The sequence below is a fragment of the Micromys minutus genome (assembly GCF_963924665.1).
Source record: "Micromys minutus genome assembly, chromosome: 4".
NCBI classification, from domain to species: Eukaryota; Metazoa; Chordata; class Mammalia; order Rodentia; family Muridae; genus Micromys; species Micromys minutus.
Window position 1 is genome coordinate 37,122,533 of NC_137973.1, and position 13,147 is coordinate 37,135,679.

General features: G+C 35.3%; 1 protein-coding gene across 1 annotated transcript in view; it reads right to left on the reverse strand.

Annotated features, from left to right (window-relative positions):
- SYCP1 (synaptonemal complex protein 1) overlaps window positions 1-13,147 on the reverse strand; it is a gene marked incomplete at both ends in the record, with an annotated part of 96,090 nt that overhangs the window by 64,662 nt on the left and 18,281 nt on the right. Inside the window, 2 exons of the mRNA XM_080916005.1 lie at window positions 189-283; window positions 3,047-3,155. Coding sequence (XP_080772131.1) covers window positions 189-283; window positions 3,047-3,155 — 204 coding nt within the window. The remainder of the gene's footprint in view (window positions 1-188; window positions 284-3,046; window positions 3,156-13,147) is intronic.

A 13,147-nucleotide genomic window follows, 5' to 3' on the forward strand; every position in this document is an offset into this window, starting at 1 on the left:
GAATCATTCTCTTGATACTTAGGTATTTTTAATACAATGCCTCTTATTAGAAGCATTTTAAAGGTAGAATTGAGTTTTCTATTTGAATCTCTGGATCATGATACATTTTAGTTGTATACAATAGTATTTTTTAACTGATTATATGATACACACTATACAGTAGTCACTAGTCAGTTTTTAAATCATACCAAACTTCTTTGCATGGATATTTTGATATCTTCAAGTTCTGATGTTAAATGATTTTTCTTTTCATTTAATTCTTTTAAGTTTTCATCTTGTAATTCTAAAAGATAAAATTACAGATAGGCATTGTTTGTAAAAAGGCTTACTAGGAAAACTAATTGCTATAGCAATTACTCCTTTTCCTGTACTAGAAAACAATCAAAAAAAACAATACACATATACACATTAAATTTCATAAGACTATTTTCCCAAAACATCAAAAATGAAAATCTGACATTTTTCCAGTATCTACATTTATAATTACAATAGAATGAAAACAGACATATAAACCAGCTTTCATAGGAAGATTAATAGACTATTCCTTATTTTTCATTTGTACACTGCTATCAAAGAGTCAAGTGGCTTACATATGTCATAACCTATTTTATTTGTTAATACAAATATGTCTTGGAACCAGGTCCAGTGAGTACAAGTCTATAATACTACCTCCTAGGGAGGCTGAAGTAGTATTAAAACTTGGAGGCCAACCTGAGCAATTTGGCAAGCTCATATCTAAATATTGGGGGAAAAAAACAAAACAAAACCCTGAGTAGCTCATGCTCCTTCTTTTTTTTTTCTTCTCATGCTCCTTCTTAAAAACAAAAGTTTTGAAAATAAAAAAGCCTTTGTCCATTGTGAAGAAAGCTAAGGCTCTGTTAGGTAGTATGCAAAAACCTGAAACTCTGGTGATCTTCAAAGATACAGTCTTTTGGGGTTTTAAAGAACAGGATTTTTTTTCTCTTATAACACAAGATGAAACCCAATGAAAGTTCCATAGTTCCATCAATCATGAATATTTAAGACTAAAATAATAAATATGTGTTTCTAAAGGGTTTTGGGGGGGGTTGTTTTTGTTTTTGTTTTTTTGTTTTGCTTTTTGTTCTAGAAGGTTTTAAGTGGTGATGGCAGTGGTGGTGGTCGTGGATTTGTCTGCTTTTGTTTTGGAGACAGGGTCTCACCTTGTACCCTAGTTACCTGAAACTCATTTTAATTTTATATTTCAGAATAGCCTAGAAATCAATATGTAGTCTAGTCTAGCCTTGAACTTGGCAATCTCTTGCCCAACTCCCTTAAATAATTATAGACATGTACCTCCATGCCTGAATAAAATATTTTAGAACAGCAAAACTGAGTAATATATAAACATACAAAAGCTGACACTAATTTATGACTGTTCATAAATAGATTAATATACCATGTAGTCACTTATTTTATTATACAAAGTCAGTACTGTTTTGACACCAAAACTAGAAACAAACATTTCGTTAGAAAAAATGTTAGGGAGGAAAAGAAAACTATTATCCAATTTATCTGATGAACATAGATGAAAAATTTTCTACAAAAGTCTTGCAAATCAAATTCAAAAACACATTAAAAAAATCATATATCATAAGAAAGCTGTTATGAAATATGATACAAAGTAAGTTCAACATGTGAAAAATCAATCTAATAACACTGTGCAAATAACAGAAAAAAAATGCACGATTACCACAATATATGCATAAAAGATATCTGACAGCATTTAACATGAATTTATGAAAAGAATTAAGAATAGATGAAATATTTTATATGTATATTATACGAAATATATATATATATATCAAAATAATAAAGGCTATTATGACAAAGCTATAACCATCATGGAAGAAAAATAAGAGTATTTCCTCTAAAAATCTGGAATAGGAGAACTCTCTCAACTCTTACTCAATATACTGCTTGAAGCATTAGCTAAAATAGTAACACAACATAAAAATATAAAATGGATACAAATATACAAAGAGAAAGTCAAATCATCCAGAGTTGCAGGTAACATAAAATTCTATTTTTAAATTAGTTACTATAATTTTTAATATAGTTACTATACCAGAAAACTCTTTTTTACTTGTTCTCAGCTCTTTTTTTATTAGATACTCTCTGTATTTACATTTGAAATGTTATCCCCCTTCTCCTACCTTTCTCCCATTCCCCTCTCCCCCCTCCACTTGTCTTCCCAGCACTTACTCCAAATCATCCTCTCCATCCCAGTGCCTTGGCATTCCCCTACATTGGGAAAATGTGCCTTTACTGGAAAGAGAACCTCAATTGAAAAATTGCTTTAACAGACTGTTCTGTAGGCATGCGTGTCTGTGGGGATTTTCTTGATTGCTAATTGACATATGTAAGCCTAGCCCACTGTGGATGGTGCAATTACTGGCAAATCGTGTGCTATATAAAAAGCTGGCTGAACAAACTACAAAGCAAGTCGTAAGCAATTTCTTTTCAAGGTTCAGCTTTTGCTCTTGCTTTCACTCCTCTTCTGACTTCCCTCCGTAATGAACTGTGATCTAAAAGTGTACATCAACTTTCTTTTGGTCTTGTTTATCAGAGCAGCAGGGACCCTAACTACAATACCCATTATAAAGTAATGATAAAAGAAATGCTAATTATAAGTGATCAATAGACAACATTAAAGCTGTATCTTGTGTGTGTGTGTGTGTGTGTATATATATATATATATATATATATATATATATATATATATATATATATATATATATATACATACGCACAAAAAATGCACTGTCCAAAACAACTACAATTAATGTCTTTTCATTGCATGTTGTTAAATCTGAAGGTTAAAATATGAAAAAGGGAAAAGAGGAGCTTATGTGCTTTGATAAAGATCTCTCTCCAAGTGATTCAATTATGCCCTCCTTCAACTGATACAAACCAAGTGTAAGAGCAAAGAAACAGAAACTGTCATTAGAAATTATGACAAAACCCAAAAATTTAGAAGAAAAAGAACACATAAGGGACATTCTCATATTTTTATATGAATTCTTACTTGTTTTTTCCTCTAATTGATTAGCTTTATCTCTGGATTCCTCTAGCAGAAATGTTAAATCTTTCATTTTATTTTCTTTCTCAGTACTTTGGATCAATAGTAGTGATACCTAAAATACATTTTTAAAATCATTGTAGATGAAAAAAGTTAAAATTAGCAACTTAGTATTTATTATCACCTATAATTATATATACTTATTTTATATTTCTAGATACTGTGCATTTAATACATGCTTATAAAATATTTATTGAATGTATGAGTAAACATAGATACCATATTCAATATTAAACTACTCATTTCCAACTTTTAAAGAGAAAACACATAATGAAAATTCATTCACTCAATATTATGAGCACCACAAACTGAAAGTTCTGAATATACAGAAATGAGAGAACTCACCATTAAGAAACTCAGCATTCACACAAATTAATACACCTGAGCATTATCATCAGTAATAAAAGAAAAATGTTATCAAAATATGAAAAGCAACTTTTTACTAGTATTTGTTTTAGATTTTGGTTTGTTTTTTTTTTTTTATCTTTTGTTTTTGTGGTTTTTTTCTAGATCGAGTTTATTGTCTGTATCCTTTACTGGTCTGGAGTTCAATGTAGACCAGAATGACCTCAAACTCATAGAAATCCACCTGTCTTTGCCTCCCAAGTGCTGAGACTTTAGGCATGTGCCAAGCCTGTCTAGGAGAGGAACATCTATCTAAATCAGTCTCATGGAAAGTAGTAAAACATTCAAAGGGTTAAAATGAGTCTTGAAATACAGAAATTAATTAGGAAACCCAGGCATAATAGCACACACCTTTAACACCAGTACTGGGGTAGAGAAGGATGGATCTCTGTAAATTCAAGGCCAGCCTAGTCTACATAGCAAGCTCTAGGACAGCAAGGACTATTCAGAAAGACCTTGTCTCAAAAAACAGAAAGGGGGCTGGAGAGATGGCTCAGTGGTTAAGAGCACTGAGTGCTCTTCCAGAGTTCCTCAGTTCAATTTCCAGCAACCACATGGTGGCTCACAACCATCTGTAATGAAATCTAACATCCTCTTCTGGTGTGTCTGAAAACAGATACAATGTACTTATATATAATAAATAAATAAATCTTTTTAAAAAAAACAGAAAGGAAGGAAAGCAAAGAGAAATGGTTGTTCTAGAATAATTTAAGAAGACAAACTATTGAGAAATCTTTATATAGATAACCAAAAGTATTCAGATGGCTACAGGTGATGTAAAGAAATAGCAAAAGTTAAAGATTCAAATTTAAAAAAAAAAATTAACTCCCTATTTTTATCTCCAAACCACCTAAAAATTAGCCACGGAAGTATCAGAGATAAACTTAACTGTAAGAAGCCACAAAACAATTATAATCCAAATTGTTGGGGTTTAGTTTAGGATGAACTGCATATTTTACATACCAAAACCAACCTGGCCTCCAGGTTCTCCTAGCATCTCTCATTCCTGTTACAGGGCATGGCCTGCATATACCCTGCCTTCTAAGCTCAACTTACAAACCCAGAGGGTTGGGCTTCCCCCTCCCCCAGAAGCTCTTCCCTATATACTCCAGACATTTTGGTTCTTGTTTCTCCTTACATTCTCATTCTTCTCTCTCCTCCCTTCTTCTCCCTCTCCCTGGAAGCACACAATCTTTCTCTCTCTTCCCCCTCCCCTTTGTTTCCCTCTTCATGGCAACTTCACTGATCTCCTATGAAGTTGGCGAACCGGCTGTTTCCAATAAACTGTCTTTATATACTTTAATTTGGCTTGAATTGGCTCATTTCATAGATGGAGAATAATTTATCACAAATCATAACATGTAAAGAAGTAAAGCAATTGGAAAAAACATACAAAGGAGGATACTAATGAGAAGTGAGATAACAACCCAAAGAGTCCAGAAAATTTTTAAAAACTAAAGGCCAGGGAAACTTCAGAGGGACTTATGTACAATAATTCACTTTTTCACTCTGGACGCTACCACCTACTAGCCAATGCCATCAGAGAACTAACTCTGTTCTACTTTGCAAGGGACCTTTAATAGATAGGCTAGAGATAGTGCTAAGTAGCATACCAGTTAACCTAGCATACCTAAGATCACACTCAAGAACCAAAACAAAACAAAACAAAAATTGTGTCTAAAATAGATATCACAGGTGAGAAAACGAGTATGAAAGATAGAAATAAGTCAGCATGAAAATAGTGCCACTCAGCTAATCTTTACAACCTTGCTAAGCTCATAATGTGATCTGTCACATTCTATCCCCAGGCAGGAATTTTGAATGTCTATAAAAAATCTTAGAAACAATGGTATTTATATATCCGTAGGAAAAACACTAGCAGGCCAAACAGCAACTTAGCAAGGTCTAACACGGCACCAAAAATTACAAAATGGTCTTTTTTAGCATTTTATTCTATCTTTACATTCTGTGAAATAAACACAATTTTAATTTTAACACTTCGCTCTTCCAGAAATATAGTTAAAAAATAAAGTTAAAATATAAAAAGACTATTTAAGAACTCTTTCACACAGGGCTCAGACCGTCCGCCACCTGGACCAGTGGAGCCCCAGAGAAAGAGGCCTGGTAAGAAGGGGATCCGAGTAGCCAGGGGGCAGAGAGATCTCTGCCAAGTGCGCACGGAAAGCACACCCCTGCCCTGCCTGATCCAGGGACAAGGAACCTAGCATTAGGACCTCTGTTCCCACCCAGCGGCTTTGGGGCACAGAACAGGACTCGGCCCATCTGCCACCTGGACCAGCAGTTTCCAGAGATAAACGCCTGGTGAGAAGGGGATCCGACTAGCCAAGGGGCAGAGAGATCTCTGCCGAGTATGCAAGGAAAGCACACCCCTGCCCTGCCTGATCCAGGGACCAGGAACCCAGCATTGGGACCTCTGTTCCCACCCAGCAGCTTTGGGACACAGAACAGGGCTCAGACCATCTACCACCTGGACCAGCGGAGATAGAGGGACACAAGCCAGGTACAAGGGAAAGGAAAGAACCAATCACTGACAACAAGATGGCAAGAGAAAACCGAAAGAGCATACCCCTGGGAAACCAAGACAACCTGGCAACACCAGTACCCAGATTTCCCATCACAGCAAACAGCGGAATGCAAAATACTCCAGAAAAAGAAGACTCAGACATGAAATCCTACCTCAAGATGATGATGGAGATCCTTAAACAAGAACGGGAAGAAAAGAATAAAGAATTAGAAGCTTTTAAAGAAAAAACAAGAAAAACATTCAAAGAACTCAAAGAACTAGAAGAAAACAGAACCAAAGAGAAAAAGGAATGGAAGAAGGAATTTAAAACAGAAATGGACACAATAAAGAAAACACTAAAAGAGACAACCCTAGAAGTAGAAATCCTAAAAAAGAAATCAGGAGTCAGAGAAGCAAGCATTTCCAACAGACTACAAGAGCTGGAAGAGAGAATCTCGGGAGCCGAAGACAACATTGAAAACATAGACAAAATAGAGAAGATACAAAAAGCAAAAAGCTCCTAACCCAAAATCTCCAGGAGATCCAGGACACAATGGGAAGACCAAACCTAAGAATAATAGGAATAGAAGAGGGAGAAGAATATCAACTAAGAGGCACAGTAAATATCTTCAACAAAATTGTAGAAGAAAACTTCCCTACCCTTAAGAATGAGATGACCACGAGCATAAAAGAAGCCTTCAGAACTCCAAATAGGTTGGACCAGAAAAGAAATTCCTCCCAACACATAATAGTCAAAACACCAAGTGCCCAAAGCAAAGAAAGAATACTAAAAGCAGTAAGGGAAAAAGATCAGGTAACATATAAAGGCAGACCAATCAGAATCACACCCGATTTCTCAACAGAGACTATGAAAGCTAGAAGATCCTGGACAGACATCATGCACACCCTAAGGGAGCACAAGTGCCAGCCCAAGCTGCTATACCCAGCAAAACTATCAATCACCATCGATGGAGAGACGAAGATATTTCAAGACAAATCAAAATTCACACAATATCTGACCATAAACCCAGCACTACAACGAATTATAGGTGGAAAACCCAACACAATGAGGGGAACTACATCCTAGTAAAAACAAAAAACTCCTAAGCAGGAAAACCAAAAGAAGAAAGAGACACAGACAAAATTCAACCTACAAAGCAATAATAGCAAAAAACAGCAACCACTATTCCTTGATATCTATTAACATAAAGGACTCAGTTCCCCAATAAAAAGACATAGGCTATCAGACCGGATAAATAAACAAAATCCAGCATTTTGCTGCATACAGGAAACTCATCTCAGAGACAAAGACAGACACTATCTCAGAGTAAAAGGTTGGGAACAAAACTTCCAAGCAAACGTCCCCAAGAAGCAAGCTGGAGTACCTATTCTAATATCGAATAAATTAAATTTCCATCCAAAAGTTATCAAAAAAGATAAAGAAGGACACTTTTTACTCATTACAGAGAAAATGATGAGAAATGTCAGGAGGAACTCTCAATCATTAACATATATGCTCCAAATACAAAAGCACCCACATTCATAAAAGAAACCCTACTAAAGCTCAAAAAATACATTTCACCCAACACAATAATAGTGGGAGACTTTAATACCCCATTCTCACCAATGGACAGATCATGGAAACAGAAACTGAACAAGGACACTGTAAAACTAGCAGAGACTATGAACCAACTGGAATTAATAGATATCTACAGAACATATTATCCTGAAACAAAAGAATACACCTTCGTCTCAGCACCTCACGGCACCTTCTCGAAAATTGACCACATAATTGGACATAGAACGAGCCTCAATCGATATATGAAGATTGAAATACTCCCATGCATCATTTCAGATCACTATGGTCTAAGGCTGGTCTTTAATAACAACAAAGACAACAAAAAGCCCATATATATATGGAAACTAAACAATCTATTAAACAATAGCAGGGTCAAAGAAGACATAAAGAAAAAAATAAAAGATTTTCTAGAATTCAATGAAAACGAAAACACAACATACCCAAACCTATGGAATGCGATGAAAGCAGTACTGAGAGGATAAGTGATAGCTCTGAGTGCTTCCAAAGAGAAACTGGAGAGAGCATACACTAGCAACCTGACAGCACACTTGAAAGCTCTAGAACAAAAGGAAGCAGATACACCCAGGAGGAGTAGACAGAAAGAAATAATATAACTTAGGGCAGAAATAGACCAAATAGAAATAAAAAGAACCATTAAAAGAATCAACAAAACAAAGAGCTGGTTCTTTGAGAAAAGTAGTACGATTGATAAACCATTAAGCCAGACTAACTAGAGGGCAAAGAGAGAGTATACAAATTAACAAAATCAGAAAGGAAAGTGGAGACATAACAACTGAAACTGAGGAAATTTTAAAAAATCATCAGATCCTACTACAAAAGCCTATACTACACAAAGTTGGAAAATCTGGAGGAAATGGATGAATTCCTAGACAGATACAAGATCCTAAAGTTAAACCAGGACCAGGTAAACCATCTAAATAATCTCATAACAACTAAAGAAATAGAAGAATTCATCAAAAGCCTCCCAACCAAAAAGAGCCCAGGTCCAGATGGGTTCAGTGCAGAATTTTATCAGACATTTATTGCCGACATAACACCAATACTCTCCAAACTAATCCACAAGATAGAATCAGATGGAATACTACTTAACTCATTTTTTGAGGCTACAATAACCTTCGTTCCTAAATCACACAAAGACCCTACAAAAAAAGAGAACTTCAGACCAATCTCACTTATGAACATTGATGCAAAAATACTCAACAAAAACCGAATCCAAGAACACATCAAGACGATCATTCACCATGACCAAGTAGGCTTCATCCCTGGGATGCAGGGATGGTTTAAAATACGGAAATCCATCAATGTAATCCATTATATAAATAAACTCAAAGAAAAAAAATCACATGGTCATCTCACTAGATGCTGAGAAAGCATTTGACAAAATTCAACACCCCTTCATGTTAAAAGTCTTGGAAAGTACAGGAATCCAAGGTCCATACCTAAACATAATAAAAGCAATATACAGCAAACCAACAGCCAACATCAAACTCAATGGTGGGAAACTTGAAGCAATCCCACTAAAATCAGGGACTCAACAAGGCTGCCCACTTTCCCCCTACCTATTCAACATAGTACTGGAAGTCCTGATCAGAGCAATTAGACAGCAAAAGAAAATCAAAGGGATACAAATTGGAAAGGAAGTAGTAAAAACATCACTTTTTGCAGATGACATGATAGTGTACTTAAGCGACCCCACAAATTCCACAAGAGAACTCCTACAGCTGATAAACAAGTTCAGCAAAGTGGCTGGATACAAAATTAACTTGAACAAATCAGTAGCCTTCCTATACTCAAAGGATAAATATGTGGAGAAAGAAATTAGGGAAAAGGTACCCTTCACAATAGTCACAAACAATATGAAATACCTTGGTGTGACTCTAACTAAGCAAGTGAAGGACCTGTATGACAAGAACTTCAAACCTCTAAAGAAGGAAATAGAGGAAGATCTCAGAAAATGGAAAGAAAATGAAAATTCTCAGAAAATGCTCATGGATTTGAAGGATCAACATTTTTAAAATGGCCATCCTACCAAAAGCAATCTACAGATTCAATGCAATCCCCATCAAAATTCCAACCCAGTTCTTCATTGATTTGGAAAGAGCAATGTGCAATTTCATATGGAATAACAAAAGACCTAGAATAGCAAAATCCATCCTCAACAACAAGAAAACATCTGTGGGAATCACTATCCCTGACCTCAAGCTATATTCCAAGGCAATTGTGCTGAAAACTGCTTGGTACTGGTACAGAAATATGCACGTGAATCAATGGAATAGAATACAAGATCCAGAAATGAGCCCTCACATATATGGTCACCTGATTTTTGGCAAAGGAGCTGTAAACATTCAATGGAAAAAGAACAGCCTATTCAACAAATGGTGTTGGTCCAACTTGCACTCATCATGCAGAAGAATGAAAATAGACCCTTTCTTATCTCCTTGTACAAAGCTCAAGTGTAAGTGGATCAAAGATCTCCACATTAAACTATTAGATACACTGAAACTATTAGATGAGAAAGTAGGGAAAACCTTACAACACATAGGCACAGGAGAAAATTTTCTGAACAAAACACCAATGGCTCGTGCTCTAAGGTCAAAGATTAACCAATGGGACTTAATGAGATTGCAAAGTTTCTGTAAGGCTAAGGACATTGTCAAGAAAACAAAATGGCAGCAAATAGAATGGTAAAAGATCTTTACCAACTCCACATCAGATAGAGGCCTAATATTCAATGTATACAAAGAACTCAAAAAGCTAGACACCAGAGAATCAAACAACCCTATTTTTAAAATGGGGTACAAAGCTAAACAAAACGTTCTCAATTGAGGAATATCGAATGGCTGAGAAACATCTAAGGAAGTGCTAGACATCCTTAGCCATCAGGGAAATGCAAATCAAAACAACCCTGAGATTCCACCTCACACCAGTCAGATTGGTCAAGATCCAAATCTCAGATGACAGCAGATGCTGGCGAGGTTCTGGAGAAAGAGGAACACTTCTCCACTGTTGGTGGGGTTGTAAACCGATACAACCACTCTGGAAATCACTCTGGTGATTCCTCAGAAAATTGGACATAGTCCTACCTGAAGATCCAGCTATTCCACTTCTGGGCATATACCCCAGAGACACTCCAATATACAACAAAAACGCATGCACCACAATGTTCATAGCAGCTCTATTTATAATAGCCAGAAGCTGGAAAGAACCCAGATGTCCTTCAGAAGATGAATGGGTACAAAAATTGTGGTACATTTATACAATGAAGTACTACTCAGACATCAGAAACAATGACTTAACCAAATTCTTAAGAAAATGGTTGCATCTAGAGAATATCATCCTGAGTGAGATAACCCAGTCACAAAACAACAGACATAATATGCAGTCACTGATATTGGGATGCTAACCCCAGAGGGCTCAGACTGCCCCAGAAACAACTCACAGACTATGTGAAGAAAAAAAAAAAAAACAAAAAACAAAAAACATTATGCTCAATCCTTACACACCAATAAAACCTTGACTAATTCCGGGTTACATCCTGTTTTACATGTACTTTTTGCTCATTGTAACTAGTAAGACCTTAATGCAGAGTATCAAACCTTAAAAAAAAAAAAAAAAAAAAAAAAAAAAAGCCAAGCACTGACAAAAATGTATTCGTATACATTCATGTAAAAATGCTTAAAATTTGTTCTTTTATCTTTGTTTTTTAAAATAAAGTTTATAAAGTGTTAGAGGGAAAGAGAAAGTCTCTAAACTGTGTTTCCCAAATATATTCATCGACTGACACAGGTTTTTCCTGGTTTGTTAACAATTTACAACTCAGATTTTCCAACAATTTTCTTAGTCTGCTTCTATCAGGTTCTCCCAAAGGAAAACTCCCTAGACTGTTGCTGCTTGGTCTGTCTATTTCCCAGTAAATACATCTTCACTACAAATACTGCTTCCAGTGTAGGCCTTTACTGGATGCACTGCATCAAAATTCACAGTTTAAAAGTCTCCCTGAGTAATTTACATGAAGACCGTTTTGGGAATTCCACCTCACTTGCGACTCCCTGTTGCTGACAGGATTGTGTTTAAATGTGATGCTTCACAGTCAATATATCTTGGTTGTTTTCTGTATTAAGAACATCATCTCTTACCACTAATCTGTCTCTCCGGACCCCCATAGTTGTCTATCTCCTTTAATTATTTTTTGATGTAATAATACAATTATGTCAATGTGTGTATACATATATTTATATACAAATATTCCCTGCTCGGTGTCTGCCCATATGAAGTTACTTGCATGTATGTTTTCAGAATATGTGCTTCATCTGTTTCCCCTATAGAATTCCCCACATCTATCCCTTACAGTCCTATATGTCCAAGATACCTTATCCATACTCTTCTGTTACACTGTGTATCTTTACTGTTCTTGACATAGAGATTATTTATTTGTCAGGGTTCCCTCTAAGTTCTGAGCCTCTGAAGGAAGGAAAGATGTCTTGCTTGAGACATGTCTTTGTTCAAATGAACTCCAAAGGGAGAACCATTCCTAAAGTGCTGAATTCAATGTGAAATACAAGCTCTGAAACTGCTATATTAAACAATAAAGTGTGCTTATTTCTAAAAAAAAATAAAATAAAGATAAAAACTCTTTCACACAATATAAGCATAGCTTAGAAATTGAAACATATTTTAGTCACAATTTAAACTCTAAGCATCATTTCTGTACTTCTAACTATTTTTTATTATTATTTAAATAGATACCCCCTTAACAAGGTCTCTTATAGAAAACTAAAATAATGGGAAGAAATAAAAGAAGATCCCTTGCCCCTTCTTGAGACAAGATCTCTCTATGAAACCCTGAATGTCCTAGAAATCATTGTGTTAACTAGGATGGTTTTAAATTCAGAAACCTGGCTGCTTCTGCTTCTTAAATTAAATACAAGGACTAAAGGAGTACACCACCATGCCTGCTAGGATTCCTTATTATGTATCACTTTCTATTTGAAAATCAAAAGGCATGAAAAAGAGACAGCATAATACAAACCTAAAACTGTTATTCTTCTTGCAAATATCAGAGAATATAGGCTTACCATTTACAAGTCTTCCACTATGTGATATTAACAGAAAGAAGCAACAGAATTTTTTAGTTTCCTCTCATTGGTGTTAAAGAGAGTTAATTTCAAAATAAACTGCAAAATGTGAAATGAGTTGTCAATGATCATCTTTACTTACTAAGTTTTTTAAACAAAATTTCTCATATTTTGCAGCAATGTAAAATGATATAAACATTGTAGATTCATTGATTCAAAACTACTGAGGGCTAATTGAATCATGAAAATTAATTTGACTAAGCAAAAGGCTAAAGATTTATATATATAATATTGACTTTTTATATAAATTATCTCATATGTGTACAAACACAATGCTTTTGATATATTAGGTATTTCATGAGTTAACAAATATAAAGAGGGGCTGGAGAAATGGCTCAGCGGTTAAGAACACTGACTGCTCTTCGACAGGTCCTGAGTTCAAT